Here is a 22,240-nt window from a genome sequence, read left to right on the forward strand (position 1 = left end):
CTCGGTAGGTTTTTTAGAAACTTAGACGAGCACTGGGCTGCAGCTAAGCCCCCCGAGTGGGAGGTTTGCTCTCCACTCGGTAGGTTTTTTAGAAACTTAGGCGAGCATTGGGCTGCAGCTAAGCCCCCGAGTGGGAGGTTTGCTCTCCACTTGGTAGGTTTTTTAGAAACTTAGGCGAGCACTGGGCTGCAGCTAAGCCCCCGAGTGGGAGGTTTGCTCTCCACTCGGTAGGTTTTTTAGAAACTTAGGCGAGCACTGGGCTGCAGCTAAGCCCCCAAGTGGGAGGTTTGCTCTCCACTCGGTAGGTTTTTCGTGGCACGGCCTTGGAGGAGAAGGTAGCAGTCGACCCGCACTTCCTCCTCCTTGCGGAACGCACGTTGTGTTTGTGACGTAGCTCGGAAGGAGGAAGCAGGGGTCGACCTGCGCCTCGTCCTCCTTGCGAAGCGTACGATGTCTTTTATTCTTAGGCGAACACTAGGTTGCAGCTAAGCCTCCGAGTGGAAGGCTGGCTTACCACTCGGTAGGATTTTCAAAAACTTAGGCGAGCACTGGGCTGCAGCTAAGCCTCCGAGTGGAAGGCTGGCTTACCACTCGGTAGGATTTTCAAAAACTTAGGCGAGCACTGGGCCGCAGCTAAGCCCCCGAGTGGAAGGCTGGCTTACCACTCAGTAGGATTTTGTTTACTTAGGCGAGTACTTGGACTGCAGCTAAGCCTCCGAGTGGAAGGCTGGCTTACCACTCGGTAGGATTTTGTTTAACTTAGGCGAAACGGATTCGTAGCTAAGCCTTCGAGTGGAAGGCTGGCTTACCACTCGGTAGGATTTTTTACAAGCTTAGGCGAAACGGGTTCGCAGCTAAGCCACCCACTGGGGGACAGATTGATGAGAACAAAAGCAATAACAATTACTAAGAAAATTATGAAACTCTTGTCTTTGATGAATACACTACAGGGGTACTTTTATTACAACTCATCCGAGTGAAAAACTTAAGTATAAAAAGGGCGGAGCAGGTCCGCGTTCCATGCTCTGGGCTCGTCAATCTGGTGCTCGACATTATAAAGGCGGTATGCCCCATTATGGAGAACCTTGGTGATGACGAAGGGACCTTCCCAAGTAGGAGCAAGCTTGTGTGGTTTCTGCTGATCCACTCGGAGAACTAAATCTCCCTCCTGGAAAGCTCAACTCTTCACATTTCTGGCATGGAAGCGATGCAAGTCCTGCTGGTAAATGGTCGATCGGATCAAGGCCATCTCTCTTTCTTCTTCTAGAAGGTCGACCACGTCCTGTCGAGCTTGCTCTACTTCAGCTTCGGTGTAGAGTTCGACTCGGGGTGCGTTGTGAAGCAGGTCACTCGGCAAGACTGCTTCAGCTCCGTAGACCAAGAAGAATGGAGTCCTCCCATTCGACCGGTTTGGCATGGTCCTTAATCCCCAAAGCACCGACGGAAGTTCGTCGACCCATGCGCCAGCTGCGTGCTTGAGGTCGCGCATCAGTCGGGGTTTCAACCCTTTGAGAATTAAGCCATTTGCTCGTTCTGCTTGTCCATTCGACTGAGGGTGGGCGACTGAAGCATAGTCGACTCGTGTACCCTGAGATGCGCAGAAGGTTCTGAATTCTTCGGAGTCGAAGTTTGACCCATTGTCTGTGATGATACTATGGGGAACTCCATATCTGAATACCAACTCCCTGATGAAGCTGACGGCGGTGCCGGCATCCAGATTCTTGATGGGTTTAGCCTCAATCCACTTAGTGAACTTGTCGACTGCTACCAATACATGGGTGTAGCCGTTTCTGCCTGTTCTCAGTGGTCCAACCATATCCAACCCCCATACAGCGAAAGGCCAGACGAGTGGAATGGTCTTCAAGGCTGAGGTGGGTTTGTGCGACATATTGGAGTAGAATTGACATCCTTCACACTTGTCGACTATCTCTTTCGCCATCTCATTTTCTCTAGACCAGTAAAAACCCGCTCGGTATGCTTTAGCCATGATGGTCCGAGAGGACGCATGATGGCCACAGGTCCCCGAGTGGATGTCGTTGAGAATCATTCGACCTTCTTCCAATGTTATGCATTTCTGGCTGACTCCAGTCGCACTTTCTCTGTACAACTGTCCCCTCATGACGGTGAAGGCTTTGGATCAGCGGACGATCTCTCGAGCTTCTTCTTCATTCTCGGGGAGCTCTTTTCTCAGAATATAGGCGATATAGGGCACTGTCCAGTCGGGAGTGATGACCAGTACTTCCATGATTAAGTCGACCACAGCTGGGACCTCGACTTCAGTCGGATCTGTGGCGCTTTTTGGCTGCGGGGCTTCCTCAGTGAAAGGATCTTCTTGAACCGACGGCGTGTGAACATGCTCCAAAAACACGCCACTCGGAATGGCTTCCCTCTTGGAACCTATCTTGGCCAAGTCATCGGCTGCTTGATTTTTCAGTCGGGGAACGTGATGGAGCTCTAATCCCTTAAATTTCTTCTCCAGCTTTATGACTGCATTGCAGTAACCAGTCATGGCTGGGCTTCTGACGTCCCACTCCTTCATCACTTGGTTGACCACTAAGTCCGAGTCACCGTAGACCATGAGGCGACGGACGTCGAGTGAAATGGCCATACGCAATCCGTACAAGAGTGCTTCGTATTCTGCTTCATCGTTGGAGGAATCAAAGTGAATCTGGAGTACATATCTGAGCTTATCTCCTCGGGGGGAAACCAAGACCACTCCGGCACCGGAACCATTCAGCATTTTGGAGCCATCGAAGAACATAGTCTAGTGCTCCGAATGAACTTGGGTCGGTAACTGCTGTTCAGTCCACTCGGCGAGGAAATCTGTTATTGCTTGGGACTTGATAGCTTTCTTTGCCTCAAATCTGATATCCAGGGGAAGAAGTTCAATCGCCCATTTTGCCACTCGACCGGTTGCGTCTCTGTTGTGCAGAATCTCTGATAAGGGGGCGTCGGTGACGATTGTGATGATATGGTCAGAGAAGTAGTGAGCAACTTTCTTCATGGTCATATAAATCCCATATACAAGCTTCTGATAGTGAGGGTATCGTTGCTTGGATGGGGTCAGGACTTCGGAAATGTAATATACTGGGCGCTGAACTTTGAAGGCTTTCCCTTCTTCTTCCCGCTCGACCGTAAGTACAGTACTGACGACTTGTCCTGTGGCTGCAATGTAAAGCAGCAAAGGCTCTTTGCTGATTGGAGCAGCAAGCACCAGCTGGGTGGAAAGCAGGGTTTTTAACTCTGCAAACGCTGCGTCAGCTTCAGGAGTCCACTCGAACTTGTCTGACTTCTTCATCAGTCTGTAAAGAGGCAATGCCTTCTCACCGAGACGAGAGATGAATCGACTTAAAGCGGCCAAGCAACCAGTAAGCTTCTGAACATCGTGCAGACGCACAGGTCGTTTCATTCGGAGTATTGTGCCTACTTTCTCTAGGTATGCATCGATTCCCCGTTCGGAAACGAGAAAACCGAGTAATTTTTCCACCAGGAACTCCGAATGTGCACTTGGATGGGTTAAGCTTGATATCGTACCTCCTGAGGTTGGCAAATGTTTCAGCGAGGTCAGTCAACAGGTCGGAACCTTTCCGTGACTTAACCACAATGTCATCCATGTACGCTTCCACATTCCGACTGATTTGAGTGAGCAAACACTTCTGAATCATCCTCATGAATGTGGCTCCGACATTCTTGAGGCCGAATGGCATGGTGACATAACAGAAGCACCCGAATGGGGTGATGAAAGCCGTTTTGATCTCATCGGGCCCAAACAGACGGATCTGATGGTACCCGGAATAAGCGTCCAAGAAAGACAGTCGCTCACATTCCACAGTCGAGTCGACTATTTGGTCGATGCGGGGAAGAGGAAAATGATCTTTCGGGCAGGCCCGATTGATATGCTTAAAATCGATGCACATGCGAAGCGAATTGTCCTTTTTGGGGACCACGACATTGGCGAGCCACTCGGAGTGGTAAAACTCTCGGATAAACTCTGCTGCTAGGAGTCAAGCCACTTCCTCGCCAATGGCCTTCCTTTTCTGGACGGCGGACCGTCGCAGATGTTCCTTCACATGTTTTGCCTTTGAATCGACTCATAGACGATGCTCAGCCAGTCCCCTGGGTACACCCGGCATGTCAGAAGGTTTCCATGCAAAGATGTGCGCTTCTTCCTATTTGGGGTCGAGTGTTGTGGAGATATGAGTCGGGGCAGCGTTAGGGTTGGTCGGGTGGATGTGAACGGGTTTTGTCTCATCGGACTGTTGGGGAACATAGCAGAAATTCAAAATTTTCCTACGTGTCACCAAGATCTATCTATGGAGAAACTAGCAACGAGGGGAAGGAGAGTGCATCTACATACCCTTGTAGATCGCTAAGCGGAAGCGTTCAAGAGAACGGGGTTGAAGGAGTCGTACTCGTCGTGATCCAAAGCACCGGAGATCCTAGTGCCGAACGGACGGCACCTCCGCGTTCAACACACGTACAGTCCGGTGACATCTCCCACGCCTTGATCCAGCAAGGAGAGAGGGAGAGGTTGAGGAAGACTCCATCCAGCAGCAGCACAACGGCGTGGTGGTGGTGGAGGAGCGTGGCTATCCTGCAGGGCTTCGCCAAGCACCACAGAAGAGGAGGAAGAAGAGATGCAGGGCTGCACCAACGAGAGATCGAATCGCGTGTGTGTTATGGGCAGCCCTAGGCCTCATATATATAGGGGAAGGGGAGGAGGGTGCGCCCCCTCTAGGGTTCCCACCCCTAGAGGGGCGGCAGCCCCAAACCCATCTATGGGTGGCGGCCACAAGGGGGAAGGAGAGGGAGGCGCAGGGAGTATGGGCCTTAGGGCCCATCTGCCCTTAGGGTTTGCCCCCTCTTCCCTTCTAGGCGCATGGGCCATGGTGGGAGGCGCCCTAGCCCACCTAGGGGCTGGTGCCTTCTCACACTTGGCCCATGTATGCCTCTGGGGCTTGTGGCCCCACTTGGTGGACCCCCGGGACCCTCCCGGTGGTCCCGGTACGTTACCGATAAACCCCGAAACTTTTCCGGTGACCAAAACAGGACTTCCCATATATAAATCTTTACCTCCGGACCATTCCGGAACTCCTTGTGACGTCCGGGATCTCATCCGGGACTCCGAATAACATTCGGTAACCACATACAAACTTCCTTTATAACCCTAGCGTCATCGAACCTTAAGTGTGTAGACCCTACGGGTTCGGGAGACATGTAGTCATGACCGAGACGTTCTCCGGTCAATAACCAACAGCGGGATCTGGATACCCATGTTGGCTCCCACATGTTCCACGATGATCTCATCGGATGAACCACGATGTCAAGGACTTAATCAATCCCGTATACAATTCCCTTTGCCTAACGGTGTTGTACTTGCCCGAGATTCGATCGTCGGTATCCCGATACCTTGTTCAATCTCGTTACCGGCAAGTCTCTTTACTCGTTCCGTAACACATCATCTCGTGATCAACCCCTTGGTCACATTGTGCACATTATGATGATGTCCTACCGAGTGGGCCCAGAGATACCTCTCCGTTTACACGGAGTGACAAATCCCAGTCTCGATTCGTGCCAACCCAATAGACACTTTCGGAGATACCTGTAATGCACTTTTATAGTCACCCAGTTACGTTGTGACGTTTGGTACACCCAAAGCATTCCTACGGTATCCGGGAGTTGCACAATCTCATGGTCTAAGGAAAAGATACTTGACATTAGAAAAGCTTTAGCATACGAACTACACGATCTTTGTGCTAGGCTTAGGATTGGGTCTTGTCCATCACATCATTCTCCTAATGATGTGATCCCGTTATCAACGACATCCAATGTCCATAGCTAGGAAACCATGACTATCTGTTGATCACAACGAGCTAGTCAACTAGAGGCTCACTAGGGACATATTGTGGTCTATGTATTCACACGTGTATTACGATTTCCGGATAATACAGTTATAGCATGAATAAAAGACTATTATCATGAACAAAGAAATATAATAATAACACTTTTATTATTGCCTCTAGGGCATATTTCCAACAGTCTCCCACTTGCACTAGAGTCAATAATCTAGTTCACATCGCCATGTGATTAACACTCACAGGTCATATCGCCATGTAACCAACATCCAAAGAGTTTACTAGAGTCAATAATCTAGTTCACATCACTATGTGATTAGCACTCAATGAGTTCTGGGTTTGATCATGTTGCTTGTGAGAGAGGTTATAGTCAACGGGTCTGGACCTTTCAGATCCGTGTGTGCTTTACAAATCTCTATGTCATCTCCTAGATGCAGCTACCATGCTCTATTTGGAGCTATTCCAAATAACTGTTCTACTTGGAGCTATTCTAAATGGTTGCTCCACTATACGTATCCGATTTGCTACTCAGAGTCATCCGGATAGGTGTTAAAGCTTGCATCAATGTAACCCTTTACGCTGAACTCTTTATCACCTCCATAATCGAGAAACATATCCTTATTCCTCTAAGGATAACTTTGACCGCTATCTGATGATCCACTCCTTGATCACCTTTGTACTCTCTTGCCAGACATGTGGCAAGGCACACATCAGGTGCGGTACTTAGCATAGCATACTGTAGAGCCTACGTCTAAAGCATAGGGGATGACCTTCGTCCTTTCTCTCTTTTCTGCCGAGGTCGAGCTTTAAGTCTTAACTTTGTACCTTACAACTCAGGCAAGAACTTCTTCTTTGACTAATCCATCTTGAACACGTTCAAGATCATGTCAAGGTATGTGCTCATTTGAAAGTATTATTAAGCATTTTGATCTATCCTTATAGATCTTGATGCTCAATGTTCAAGTAGCTTAATCCAGGTTTTCTATTGAAAAACACCTTTCAAATAACCCTATATGCTTTCTAGAAAATCATTTCTGATCATCAACATGTCAACAACATATACTCATCAGAAATTCTATAGTGCTTCCACTCACTTCTTTGGAAATATAAGTTTCTCATAAACTTTGTATAAACCCAAAATCTTTGATCATCTTATCAAAGTGCACATTCCAACTCCGAGATGCTTACTCCAGTCCATGGAAGGATCGCTAGAGCTAGCATACCTTTTAGCATCCTTAGGATCGACAAAACCTTTCTGATTGTATTACATACAACCTTTCCTTACGAAAACTGGTAAGGAAACTCGTTTTGACATCCATCTGCCAGATTTCATAAATGCAGCTAATGCTAACATGAATCCGACAGACTTAAGCATCGCTACGGATGAGAAAATCTCATCGTAGTCAACTCCTTGAACTTGTGAAAAAACTCTTCGCCACAAGTCGAGCTTCATAGACGGTGACATTACCGTCCACGTCCGTCTTCTTTTTAAAGATCCATTTATCTTAATGGCTTGCCGATCATTGGGCAAGTCCACAAAAGTCCATGCTTTGTTCTGATACATGGATCCTATCTCGGATTTCATGGTTTCTTAACCATTTGTCGGAATTTGGGCCCACCATCGCTTCTCCATAGCTCGTAGGTTCATTGTTGTCTAGCAACATGACCTTCAAGACATGATTACTGTACCACTCTGAAGTAGTATGCATCCTTGTCACCCTACGAGGTACGGTAGTGACTTGATCCGAAACTTCATGATCACTATCATAAGCTTCTACTTCAATTGGTGTAGGTGCCATGGGAACAACTTCCTGTGCCCTGCTACATACTAGTTGAAGTGACGGTTCAATAACCATATCAAGTGTCCACCATCCTCCCACTCAACTTTTTGAGACAAACTTTTCCTCGAGAAAGGACCCGATTTAAGAAACAATCCCTATTGCTTTCGGATCTGAATTAGGAGGTATACCCAACTGTTTTGGGTGTCCTATGAAGATGCATTTTATCCGCTTTGGGTTCAAGATTATCAACCTGAAACTTTTTCACATAAGCGTGGCAGCCCCAAACCTTTAAGAAACGACAACTTAGGTTTCTCTAAACCATAATTCATACGGTGTCATCTCAACGGAATTATGTGGTGCCCTATTTAAAGTGAGTGCGGTTGTTTCTAATGCCTAACCCATGAACGATAGTGGTAATTCGATAAGAGACATCATGGTACGCACCATATCCAATAGGGTGCAACTATGATGTTCGGACACACCATCAAACTATGGTGTTCCAGGCGGTATTAATTGTGAAACAATTTCCATAATGTCTTAATTGTGTGCCAAAACTCGTAACTCAGATATTCATCTCTATGATCATATCATAGACATTTTATCCTCTTGTCACAATGATCTTCTACTTCACTCTGAAATTACTTGAACCATTCAATAATTCAGACTTGTGTTTCATCAAGTAAATATTCTCAACATCTACTCGAATCATCTGTGAAGTAAGAACATAACGATATTCACTGCATGCCTCAGCACTCATTGGACTGGACACATCAAAATGTGTTACTTCCAACAAGTTGCTATCTTGTTCCATCTTACTGAAAACGAGGCTTTTCAGTCATCTTGCCCATGTGGTATGATTTGCATATCTCAAGTGATTCAAAATCAAGAGAGTCCAAACGATCCATCTGCATGGAGTTTCTTCATGCGTATACACCAATAGACATGGTTCGCATGTCTCAAACTTTTCAAAAACGAGTGAGTCCAAAGATCCATCAACAGAGCTTCTTCATGCGTTTTTATACCATTATGACTTACATGGCAGTGTCACAAGTAAGTGGTACTATCATTACTATCTTATATCTTTTGGCATGAAAATGTGTATCACTACGATCGAGATTCAATAAACCATTCCTTTAGGTGCAAGACCATTGAAGGTATTATTCAAATAAATAGAGTAACCATTATTCTCTTTAAATGAATATCCGTATTGCGATAGTCATAATCCAATCATGTCTATGCTCAACGCAAACACCAAATAACAATTATTCAGGTTTTAACACCAATCTCGATGGTAGAGGGAGCGTGCGATGCTTGATCATATCAACATTGGAAACACTTCCAACACATATCGTCAGCTCACCTTTAGCTAGTCTCCGTTTATTCCGTAGCTTTTATTTCGAGTTACTAACACTTAGCAACCGAACTGGTATCTAATACCCTGGTGCTACTAGGAGCACTAGTAAAGTACACATCAACACAATGTATATCCAATATACTTCTATCGACTTTGCCAGCCTTCTCATCTACCAAGTATCTAGGGTAATTCTGCTCCAGTGGCTGTTCCCTTTATTACAGAAGCACTTAGTCTCGGGTTTGGGTTCAACCTTGGGTTTCTTCACTAGAGCAGCAGCTGATTTGCCGTTTCATGAAGTATCCCTTCTTGCCCTTGCCCTTCTTGAAACTAGTGGTTTCACCAACCATCAACAATTGATGCTCCTTCTTGATTTCTACTATCGCGGTGTCAAACATCGCGAATATTTCAAGGATCATCATATCTATCCCTGATATGTTATAGTTCATCACGAAGCTCTAGCAGCTTGGTGGCAATGACTTTGGGGAAACATCACTATCTCATCTGGAAGATCAACTCCCACTCGATTCAAGTGATTGTTGCACTCAGACAATCTGAGCACAAGCTCAACGATTGAGCTTTTCTCCCTTAGTCTGCAGGCTAAGAAAATCGTCGGAGGTCTCATACCTCTTGACGTGGGCACGAGCCTGAAATCCCAATTTCAGCCCTTGAAACATCTCATATGTTCCGCGATGTTTCGAAAACGTCTTTAGTGCCTCAACTCTAAACCATTTAACTGAACTATCACGTAGTTATCAAAACGTGTATGTCCGATGTTCGCAACATCCACAAACGACGTTTGGGGTTCAGCACACTGAGCAATGCATTAAGGACATAAGCTTTCTACTGTCCGCATAATTACTACTATCAACTTTCAACTATATTTTCTCTAGGAACATATCTAAAACAGTAGAACTAAAGCGCGAGCTACGACATAATTTGCAAAATCCTTTTGACTATGTTCAGGATAAATAAGTTCATGTTATGAACTCCCACTCAGATAGACATCCCTCTGGTCATCTAAGTGATTACATGATCCGAGTCAACTAGGCCGTGTCCGATCATCACGTGAGACGGACTAGTCATCATCGGTGAACATCTTCATGTTGATCGTATCTACTATACGACTCATGCTCGATCTTTCGGTCTTCGTGTTCCGAGGCCATGTCTGTACATGCTAGGCTCGTCAAGTTAACCCTAAGTGTATTGCATGTGTAAATCTGTCTTACACCCGTTGTATGTGAACGTAAGGATCTATCACACCCGATCATCACGTGGTGCTTCGAAACGACGAACTGTAGCAACGGTGCACAGTTAGGGGAGAACACTTCTTGAAATTGTTGTAAGGGATCATCTTATTTACTACCGTCGTTCTAAGTAAACAAGATGCATAAACATGATAAACATCACATGCAATCAAATAGTGACATGATATGGCCAATATCATTTTTGCTCCTTTTGATCTCCATCTTCGGGGGTCCATGATCATCATCGTCACCGGCATGACACCATGATCTCCATCATCATGATCTTCATCATCGTGTCTTCATGAAGTTGTCTCGCCAACTATTACTTCTACTACTATGGCTACCGGTTAGCAATAAAGTAAAGTAATTACATGGCGTTGTTCAATGACACGCAGGTCATACAATAAATTTAAGACAACTCCTATGGCTCCTGCCGGTTGTCATACTCATCGACATGCAAGTCGTGAATCCTATTACAAGAACATGATAAATCTCATACATCACATATCATTCATCACATTCTTCTTGGCCATATCACATCACATAGCATACCCTGCAAAAACAAGTTAGACGTCCTCTAATTGTTGTTTGCATGTTTTACGTGGCTGCTATGGGTTTCTAGCAAGAACGTTTCTTACCTACGCAAAACCACAACGTGATATGCCAATTGCTATTTACCCTTCATAAGGACCCTTTTCATCGAATCCGTTCCGAGTAAAGTGGGAGAGACTGGCACCCGCTAGCCACCTTATGCACCAAGTGCATGTCAGTCGGTGGAACCTGTCTCACGTAAGAGTACGTGTAAGGTCGGTCTGGGCTGCTTCATCCCACAATACCGTCGAAACAAGATTGGACTAGTAACGGTAAGCATATTGAACAAAATCAACGCCCACAACTACTTTGTGTTCTACTCGTGCAAAGAATCTACGCAATAGACCTAGCTCATGATGCCACTGTTGGGGAACGTAGCAGAAATTCAAAATTTTCCTACGTGTCACCAAGATCTATCTATGGAGAAACTAGCAACAAGGGGAAGGAGAGTGCATCTACATACCCTTGTAGATCGCTAAGCGGAAGCGTTCAAGAGAACGGGGTTGAAGGAGTCGTACTCGTCGTGATCCAAATCACCGGAGATCCTAGTGCCGAATGGACGGCACCTCCGCGTTCAACACACGTACAGTCCGGTGACGTCTCCCACGCCTTGATCCAGCAAGGAGAGAGGGAGAGGTTGAGGAAGACTCCATCCAGCAGCAGCACAACGGCGTGGTGGTGGTGGAGGAGCGTGGCTATCCTGCAGGGCTTCGCCAAGCACCACAGAAGAGGAGGAAGAAGAGATGCAGGGCTGCACCAACGAGAGATCGAATCGCGTGTGTGTTATGGGCAGCCCTAGGCCTCATATATATAGGGGAAGGGGAGGAGGGTGCGCCCCCTCTAGGGTTCCCACCCCTAGAGGGGCGGCAGCCCCAAACCCATCTATGGGTGGCGGCCACAAGGGGGGAGGAGAGGGAGGCGTAGGGAGTATGGGCCTTAGGGCCCATCTGCCCTTAGGGTTTGCCCCCTCTTCCCTTCTAGGCGCATGGGCCATGGTGGGAGGCGCCCTAGCCCACCTAGGGGCTGGTGCATTCTCACACTTGGCCCATGTATGCCTCTGGGGCTTGTGGCCCCACTTGGTGGACCCCCGGGACCCTCCCGGTGGTCCCCGTACGTTACCGATAAACCCCGAAACTTTTCCGGTGACCAAAACAGGACTTCCCATATATAAATCTTTACCTCCGGACCATTCCGGAACTCCTTGTGACGTCCGGGATCTCATCCGGGACTCCGAACAACATTCGGTAACCACATACAAACTTCCTTCATAACCCTAGCGTCATCGAACCTTAAGTGTGTAGACCCTACGGGTTCGGGAGACATGTAGTCATGACCGAGACGTTCTCCGGTCAATAACCAACAGCGGGATCTGGATACCCATGTTGGCTCCCACATGTTCCACGATGATCTCATCGAATGAACCACGATGTCAAGGACTTAATCAATCCCGTATACAATTCCCTTTGCCTAACGGTGTTGTACTTGCCCGAGATTCGATCGTCGGTATCCCGATAACTTGTTCAATCTCGTTACTGGCAAGTCTCTTTACTCGTTCCGTAACACATCATCCCGTGATCAATCCCTTGGTCACATTGTGCACATTATGATGATGTCCTATCGAGTGGGCCCAGAGATACCTCTCCGTTTACACGGAGTGACAAATCCCAGTCTCGATTCGTGCCAACCGAACAGACACTTTCGGAGATACCTGTAATGCACTTTTATAGTCACCCAGTTACGTTGTGACGTTTGGTACACCCAAAGCATTCCTACGGTATCCGGGAGTTGCACAATCTCATGGTCTAAGGAAAAGATACTTGACATTAGAAAAGCTTTAGCATACGAACTACACGATCTTTGTGCTAGGCTTAGGATTGGGTCTTGTCCATCACATCATTCTCCTAATGATGTGATCCCGTTATCAACGACATCCAATGTCCATAGCCAGGAAACCATGACTATCTGTTGATCACAACGAGCTAGTCAACTAGAGGCTCACTAGGGACATATTGTGGTCTATGTATTCACACGTGTATTACGATTTCCGGATAATACAGTTATAGCATGAATAAAAGACTATTATCATGAACAAAGAAATATAATAATAACACTTTTATTATTGCCTCTAGGGCATATTTCCAACACGGACGACTGGAACGCTGATTCCGTAGCAGGCTTTTTGGCTCGCAACAAATCACTCGGGTCTGCATTTCTTTGGTGTTCCTGCCACTCTTCTGCTACCATCTGAGCATCGGCGATCTTTGAGCCTTTCTGGAAGCACTCTTCTGCCTTCTTGCGATTACCAGTGACAGTAATCACGCCTTTAGGGCCAGGCATCTTTAGTTTGAGGTACACGTAACATGGTCGAGCCATAAAACGCGCATAAGCTGGCCTGCCCAAAATTGCATGATAGGCACTCTGGAAATCCACAACCTCAAATATCAGCTTCTCCTTGCGGAAATTCTTTGAATCACCAAAAACTACATCAAGGGCAATCTGGCCGAGTGATGCGGCCTTCTTGCCAGGGATGACTCCATAAAAACTCATGTTGCTTGTGCTCAGTCTGGACATCGAAATGCCCATCCCTTTCAGCGTCTCAGCATACAGTATATTCAAACTGCTGCCGCCATCCATCAACACTTTGGTCAGTCGAGTGCCCTCGACGACTGGGTCGACCACCAACGCTTGCCTCCCAGGGGTGGCTATGTGCGTGGGGTGATCAGATTGGTCGAACATAATGGCAGTCTGAGACCACTTCAGGTAATTGGGTGTTGACGGAGCAGCCATATTCACCTCCCGGTTTATAACTTTCAGTCGGTTTTTGCTCTCAACATCGGCAAAAATCATCAAGGTGGAATTGACCTGCGGATATTCCTCGTCACTATCCTCCTTGTCCTCAACCTTGTCCAACTCTTTTTCTTTGTCCTTGGGCTGCTTCCCTTGGAACTGCTGTATCAGGAGTCGACACTGTCGAGTGGTATGCTTCGGGTAAATGAAATTACCCTCTTCGTCTTTCTTGGTGTGGATGTGATATGGTAAATCCAACACGTCATTTCCTTCTTTATCTTTTACTTTCTTGGGGTTCCAAGGCCCCTTGGGTTTCCCTTTGAACTTTCCTTCGTTCAGGGCCAAGGCTTCTCCAGGTGCGGCTGGCTCAGCTTTACGCTTTTGCTTCCGACTGGAATTTCCGCCTCCGGTGTCCTGGGCGACTGACTTGTGCTTGCCGCTCCGGAGCCGATCCTCTTCCTCACCATTGGCATATTTGGTGGCTATCTCCATCATTCAACTCAGAGACATGTCTCCGGTTCGGCCGAATTTCAGGCTTAGCTCTCTGTACTTTACGCCCTCCTTGAAGGCGCAAACTGTCTGGTGATCAGATACATTTTCTACTGTGTGATGCAGTGTGATCTATTTCTGGATGTAATCCCTCAGAGTCTCATTCGACTTCTGTACACAAGATTGCAGCTCTGTCAGTCCCGCCGGCCGCTTGCACGTTCCTTTGAACGTCCTGAAAAACACTCGGGAGAGGTCCTCCCACGTGTAGATGCTGCTGGGTGTCAACTGATTTAGCCATGCCCTGGCTGACCCTTCCAACATGAGAGGCAGATGTTTCATGGCCACCTCGTCATTTCTGCCGCCGATCTGAACAGCCACTCGGTAGTCCTCAAGCCAAGTATCAGGCTTGGACTCACCGTTGAACTTGCTGACTCCAGTCGCCAACCTGAAGTTGGGAGGAATCACCGCGGCTCTGATGGCTCTGCTGAAACACTCTGGTCCGGAGACGTGCACTCGGCTGTTGGTGGGTACATCTCTGTCATTACCCTCTTTGTGGGCTCTGTTCCGGTCGACCAGACCTTGAACGATGATGGATCTCGCATCAAAGCCTGGTTCCCTGGGGTCGACCGGAATTCTTCGCCCGCCACTGTGCTGGCGTCTGTCATCCTGTTGTCGAGGCATATATGATCCACCCCTAGGGGGAGGAGTGGGCACTCGACGTCGATCATTGCGATCGAATCGGTGATCATACTGCTCATAGTTCCTGTACTGATCGTGCCGGTCGCCATGCCCTTCATGCCTCGGGGGTGATCTGGGGCTATGAGCCGACTGGACCGTATTCGCCGCCACGGATCTGCTATGAATCCTGTTCCGCGACTGCGACACAGTCGAATTCTGATCTCCTGCTGCCCAGAGCAAATCCCTAATCTGCAACAAGCCTCTGCCAGCCTCTGACTCGGAAGGCTGAATCGACTCCGCTATACGGGTTGCTGCTGCCAAATTCTGGATCGGAATGTGGTATACCTGAGTCGGAGGTTTAAAGAGTTGGTGTCGACTGGAGTTTGAAATCCGTTGCCGCACGCGCTCGTCGAGTGCCCGCTGAAGGTTCTCCAGTCGAGTGTGCTCAGCCAGGTTGGCCAAGCGCGCGTCCTCTAAGGCGCGAGCCTCAGGGGTTTCTCCAACGATCGGAGTATGAAGCGCATCCATGTTCCGGCGGCGAAGCTCTTCCCTCTGCTGCGAGTCGAGGGGCTCGGGCCGGTACTCCTCATGGTCGTGCGACGGATCGCCTCCGCCGTTGCCTCCTTCGGTGCCAGGAAAGCCGGGGGGAACGTGCGGCCCATTGACCATCAGGACCTCCGCCGCCGGATCACTGCTGTCGCATTCGAATGCAGTCTCTGCGGAGCCAGTCGAACAGGCCGTAAAGAGATTCGTCGGGCTTGATTGCCGCGACTTGGGCAATGGTCGATTGGCGAGCCACTGCATGCCTCACCCACCGCTGAAGCCTCGACCGACCAGAGCGCTTGCGCCGGCGGGAAGCTGGGAGGGAGGATGACACGAAAACCGGCCGATACTGAGTCGACGGTTGCCGCAGAAGGACGCCGCGGACGCATGCTCGAAAGTGCGTAGCTCCACGGACTGGGAGCGCATCCACGTCGAGCGGAGCCTCCTGCAGCCAGGCAGAGTCGTCGGCGACGAATGTGAGCGCGCCGAGATGGATCTCGCGACCCTCAACCAAAACTCCACCTGAAACCATGATGATGGGAATTGAAAAGATTGCAACTTCTCCAACAAGTCGCTAAGACACCCCCCCACGGTGGGCGCCAACTGTCGTGGTTCTAAGTCTGACAGTAGAATAGGGGGTAGGTATGGAGAGGCAAGATCCTAGCTATGGAGAAGTTGTGCACACAAGTGTTTTACGAGTTCATGCCCTTCTCGGAGGAAGTAACAACCCTACGTCTCGAAGCCCGGAGGCGGTCGATAGGATTATATGTGTGAGAGTTACAGGGGTGCGAACCCTTCTACCAGTGAAGGGGGTGGCTTATATAGAGGACGCCAAGACCCAGCCAGCCCACGTAGCAGAGGGTTAAAGTACATTAAGGTCTCGTGTTACTGGTAACGCCTTACATAAAGTGTCATCATGACCATTAAGACTACTTAATTACAGACCGTTTGGGTACAGAGTAGATCTTGAACTCCTAGTGGTCGAGTGAGTCTTCATAGTCGAGTGTCTTCAGGTTCGTCGAGTGTCTTCTAGTCCGTCGAGTGGAGTTCCTCTTGGTCGACTGGAAGACGGCTTCTCCTAAAGGATATCCTTAGGAGGGTACCTTGGTCAGGTTCAATGACCCTACCCTAGGTACGTGACTTCATCATCGAGTACCTGCAGCATGGGGTCGAGTTCGTCGACCTCGCCGTGGCCGCGGCAAGAACTTGGAAGATCTCGCCGCCGCAGGAAGCCCTCCATCCCCGGAACGCCACGGACCGGCTCGTCGAGGTCGGCGCCTACAGGGACGGGAACCTCGCCGAGCTCCACGAGCCCGGGCACGGAGAGGTAGGCCAATATGCTGCACGCGCTCTCCGTGCGGAAAGCGAGCGCCGGCACGCCGAGCTCCTCGGCGATATCGATGGCGAACGGCAGCAAGCCATCGACCACGACGCACGACACCGGCGGGAACCCGCCATCAGCGTGGCTTCCAGCGGAGAGCGCCGGGGCGAGCAGGGCGCGGTACGCGGCGCTGGCGCTCGGCCTCAGGGACCTGCCGATCTCGCTGAGGTGGGCGACCGAGCGCGGGTGGTCGTCGGGGAGGCCGTCCGGCACGGACGCGAAGCGGAGGCGTGGCGAAGCGGCGCGGTCGACCCGGCGGAGGTTGTGCTCCGTGTGCAGGAAGGTGACGTGCACGCCGGCGCCGAGGAGGCCCGCGGCGAAGGGGAGCATGGAGTTGATGTGGCCCTGCAGCGGCCAGGGGAACACCAGCACGTGCACCGGCGCCATGTCCGCTGGCCTGTCCTCCATCGCCTGGTACTGGTTCTTCTTACCGCTGCGCGTCAAGTGCGTTCTGCCAAATACAACTCAGCGAGCGCCGGCGGTTTTAACTTTTAAAATGCAGCGTGGTTTGAATTGCATCGATTGACAAAGTATTTAACCGGTCAGCTGTTGCTGCGCCTGCGCTTTTGTATTTCTTTTTTTGCAAGTGGGAGCATCGCGTTCCAGTTTCTGCTCTGCTTTACTTGCTGAAGGGCGAGCACGACCGGCTCATCCTTTTTCTTTTCCTTCGAATCCGCTGAAAGAGGCCGGAGCCCGGCTAAGAATTATATACGGAATATACTGATCAATTGACGGAATTAACAAAATTGAAATTGGAGAAACTATTACAGTACATATACAACACGTTTTGCTAGCTTTGCTGAGTTCATGGGCAACAAGATTTGTTTCTCTAAAACAGTGCTCAAAACTAGTCACCCAAAATTGGCATGCAATATGGTAGCCAGGAGTCATCAAAGATGACAGCAGCACTCCGAAGTACATACACTAATAATTGGTTAATTTTAAATTTGACCATCATGCCCTTCAAGCAGCTCACTACTTAGTGCTGTGTGTTCTCTTTTGATGTTTTTATCCTACTTAGGCCATATCTTCATCCACATAGAGAGCAAACACTTTCAGTTCCAGAAAGTCTGTGCAACATTGGTGCACATGGAGGAGGACATCATAATTAATGAGACTCTCATCCACCGCCATGCCTTTAAGTGACTGAAGTTTGGTGATCGCCATACAGAAGTCATCAGAAGTCATACATGTGGTAGGAAAGCTGAAATAGTGCAGGTTTGGGCTCCTGTATAAAACATCCGGAAAAGCATTTAGCTGCAATCAGTTTTTGTAACGACCATAAGCATGCCCATAAAAAATCCCGTGTCAAACAAATGCCGTACTGCCACATATAAATCATATACCATATTACAACATCCAGTCAGGAGCCCTGACTGCAGTTGACTGGGCTGTTGACCAGTCAAAAACCAGTGCAGGATTGTTTCTTGTCCGGTTTTGAAATTTGAGGTTGTAAAGTAGACGGTTTTGTAGTTCAGGGTTGTATATTAGACTTTGGTGGTAGTTCAAGGTTGTAATATTGACTTCTCTCAAAACCATATGCACCTGAGTTTACAAAAATCATGTTGAATCAGTTTTGCAAGTTTGCAGGGTTTTTCACCGAAAATATCAGAACCACAAATAAAAATGCACTAACAAATAATATCATTCATTAAAGCATCATGACCAGATTGTCAAAAGATAAACATCAAGAACCAAATATTCAACTGACCACGTAAAACTTCTGACCAATATCTAGACGAACTTCATAACCATGATATGTCTCATTGTTCCAAACAGTAGATCACCTTGTCACATGTGTACACTAGGTGTGGCTTGAATGTACAGGTATGCAACCAACTATCAATTCAAGAATATTGTTCAAGACAAAACATTGCAGATTACAGATATACGACAGACTGTTGATCTGTCCATGACATTCACTCTAGAGGTAAATATAACTTATGTTTAACTCGTATTCAACACATATGTTTCTTTGCGCCAATTACAAGAATAATTAAGTTGAAGTTTGCAATTAACTTTTAAGAATCCCAGGGCATGGAATAAACGAATAGGAATCAAACAAATTGCAAGAAGAAAAATAAACTTAACATATTAAAAGCTGAGAACACTAGCTTCTTTTGTGATTTGCACAGCAGAGTCACCTTAACATGTTTTGTGATATAATAACTTAAGAAGTCATCAACTCTTCAGTTCTCACAGGGAAATTTAATTCATGAAACACACTATTCACACCGCTGCTTCTCTTTCTTACTTTCAGTTTTTTTTTCTAAAATGTACCAAACTAACATTACATGAGCACAATAATACTGCCTAGGATGGTTGGTTTACCATCAAAGCAAGCTGCGAGGATGGTTATAAGGAAAAGCAAGGGATACAGAGGCAACAGGTCGGAGGTGGTGGGAAGGCGAACCCTAAACAGCAAGACTGAGCTGGTAAGGTGCAGCAAGGATGTAAGCATGCAGCTCAGTACTTCAAGAATTTATCAAGGAGCACTAGGACATTAAGAAAATGAGAAAAAACAGGGCGAAACACATAGAACGGATGAAACATGGCAAGGAAGGGGGTAGGAGACAATTGCAGTTCAGCAGCAGCGTCTAGTAAAATGCAAACAGAATGGCATCCCACAGGATGCCAACCAGGTTGGGCCAACAAGGATGTGAATATGTGGGCAATAGGGGCTGGGCAGGTTGTGCATTGTGAATACATCTTTTTTATGCAGAAATAATTTGAAGCATGTGGTAACAATGTGACCACCAACAAGGATATTGACAAAACCTATTTTAAAGCAGAGGTTCACAAGCGAGTACTATTACCACACAGATACAACAACCATGCGTTATAAGGCTCTCGTACTACTGAGTCAAAACAGACATTTTAAATAATTAACAAGAAATACATCAGCTTAAAACATCTACTAATAACAAATCTCAAAAAATGGCATGCTAGCTTCAGTGTTACAGCCACCACGTGCCACATTGACGGCCAAACCTCATCTTTAAAACCATCATCCCTCATCTTTCATGTAACTAATTGTCTAATTTATTAACTTCTGATAGTTAAAGGACCACAATTTTAAAATACAAGTCCAAGAACTTAATTGGCAATTGAAAGCTATCACTGCCAGAAGCACTTCATTTTCATTATGATTCACCAAAACATTGTCAACAAAAAAGATCATAAGTTTATTATGACTACATTGGGAACGATTATTTTCATTGTTCGAATCATGTAAACTGCAAATCCCTCTTCAATTGCACTTCTGCCCCCTATGGTAACCTAAATATCCCCTGTGGCAAATTCCCTCTTCAATTTTACTATTATCACTGCCAGCGGCACTTGATTTTCATCATGATTCAACTAAACATTGTCAGTAAATAAATAGAAGTTTATTATGAGCCCATTGGGAATTATGAGTTTCATTAATCAAATGATGCAAACTGCAAACTCCCTCTTCAATTTCACTACTATTCCCTCTGGTAACTTCTACACATATGAGGTTGAAAAACGATACCAACATATAACTACATAAACATAGCAGTTGAAACGAAAAACTGTCCATAAGAATTGTGTTCCAGAGCATTCGGGATTCTACAGACTAGGTTACAAAGTATCAAATTCACTTGGATACTCAAAAAAAATCTTTGTCAAAAAAAGATTAGGTAAATTTGCACAAAAATATGTGTAAACCTAGAAAAATATCACAGAAATTAATAGCAATTTCACTCCATTCAAATTTAATGACATGACACTTCACCATTTGAACTGACAAAACAATCTAAAAATGAAATATCAGTAGCTACTCCATAAGAAAAAAATCACACAGGAAACTAATCACGTTAATATGAATTTGATGGTAATGTTGCCAAAGTTTTATAAAATGAACATTCAGAAACTTGGAGGTCCCATATGAATTTACAGATGAACAATCATAATCCTAATTAGATCATGTCAAATCCTATGGAATTGTGCTGGCCCATAAAGGAATTAAAAGAGACATTTCCACAAACACGCATTGTACAGCTACGTTACTAGAATCCTCAATTGCACTACAGAAAATTGCGATTAGTACAAATTTACAGGCACAATTCCACGTTATCAGTATAGCTATATTTAGTTCTACACAGATCAACCGATCATATGAGTTATCACAGAAAATACCACATTTAATAATAAGTTAATCGAATACAAGAAGGTATGGCAGTAGGATAACCTAATCAATTTTATGCAGTAAATGACTACAGCGGAATGAACAGCACAGGACTACGCAAACAAGATTACAGGAACAAGGGCAAAGAAGCTTCACCTCTCGGCGAGGAACATGAGGTGCTCTTCATCGGCAAACTCAGGGAGGAGCACAGCCTCCATCCGACCATCTGCCCGCGTTGCGGCGACCTCAAGGTCGCCGGTGAGAGCGGCCTGGACGGAGATGCTCCCTCTGGTGGCACCGGTCCCAGCCGCGCGCCGGGCGGAGGTCCGGGCTGTCCAGTCCCGGAGATCAACGCGGCGCCATGCGAGCGGGTCGCGAGCGGCGGCCCACCACGCAGAGCAGGTACGGGGTGCGCCGCCAGAAAGTAAATCGGGGGCGCCCACGCGGGACATAATCGCCACAAGGAGGTCGTGCTGCAGCTCCCCCCACGGCCGGACCGCCGCCGGCGCCATGGACGGTCGGAGAGCGGTAGGTTTCTTTTTCTTTCGCAAATGGAGAGGTAGGTTGTGGGGTGTACCAGCGAGAATGCCGACCGTGCCTATGTTTTTTACAAATATAACCTTAGAGTATCTCTAGCACATCCATCCGGCATAATAACCGCCGGTTTATAAAACAAAGGCAATTTCGACCATCCAAAAAAAGGTTGCGGGATCCTGCGTACTCCGGATCGTTTTCGCCAACTACGAGATTCACCCTTGTTTTTGCTAGATCCTCTCTCCTTGGCGCGAACCAACTTCCGCCCGCTTCCGTTCCCGCCTCCCGCGCCGCAGCCGCTGTTGGGGAACGTAGTAATTTTAAAATTTTCCTATGCACACGCAAGATCATGGTGATGGCATAGCAACGAGAGGGGAGAGTGTTGTCCACATACCCTCGTAGACCGTAAGCGGAAGCGTTATGACAACGCGGTTGATGTAGTCGTACGTCTTCACGAATCGACCGATCCAAGCACCGAACGTACGGCACCTGTTCAACACACGTTCAGCTCGATGACGTTCCCCGGGCTCCAATCCAGCTAAGCGTCGGGGATGAGTTCCGTCAGCACGACGGCGTGGTGACGATGATGATGTTCTACCGGCGCAGGGCTTCGCCTAAACTCCGCGACGATATGACCGAGGTGGAATATGGTGGAGGGGGGCACCGCACACGGCTAAGGAACGATCCGTAGATCAACTTGTGTCTCTTTGGGGTGCCCCCCCGCCCACGTATATAAAGGAGCAAGGGGGGAGGCCGGCCGGCCCTTGGGGCGCGCCAAGGAGGGGGAAGTCCTCCTCCTAGTTGGAGTAGGACTCCCCTTTCCTAGTCCAACTAGGAAGGAGGAAGGGGGAAG

General features: G+C 47.6%; 1 protein-coding gene across 1 annotated transcript; it reads right to left on the reverse strand.

Annotated features, from left to right (window-relative positions):
• Positions 1 to 17,449: 17,449 nt before the first annotated feature.
• Positions 17,450 to 21,434, reverse strand: LOC119365246 (F-box/LRR-repeat protein At3g48880-like). Its single transcript, XM_037630858.1, has 2 exons — positions 21,010 to 21,434; positions 17,450 to 17,931 (listed from the first exon to the last, which is right to left on the reverse strand). The coding sequence occupies exons 1-2, from the start codon at positions 21,363 to 21,365 to the stop codon at positions 17,721 to 17,723; spliced, it is 567 nt and encodes a 188-aa protein (XP_037486755.1). The 5' UTR covers positions 21,366 to 21,434; the 3' UTR covers positions 17,450 to 17,720.
• Between the last annotated feature and the right edge of the window lie 806 nt (positions 21,435 to 22,240).

This window comes from Triticum dicoccoides, chromosome 2B (genome assembly GCF_002162155.2).
Source record: "Triticum dicoccoides isolate Atlit2015 ecotype Zavitan chromosome 2B, WEW_v2.0, whole genome shotgun sequence".
NCBI classification, from domain to species: Eukaryota; Viridiplantae; Streptophyta; class Magnoliopsida; order Poales; family Poaceae; genus Triticum; species Triticum dicoccoides.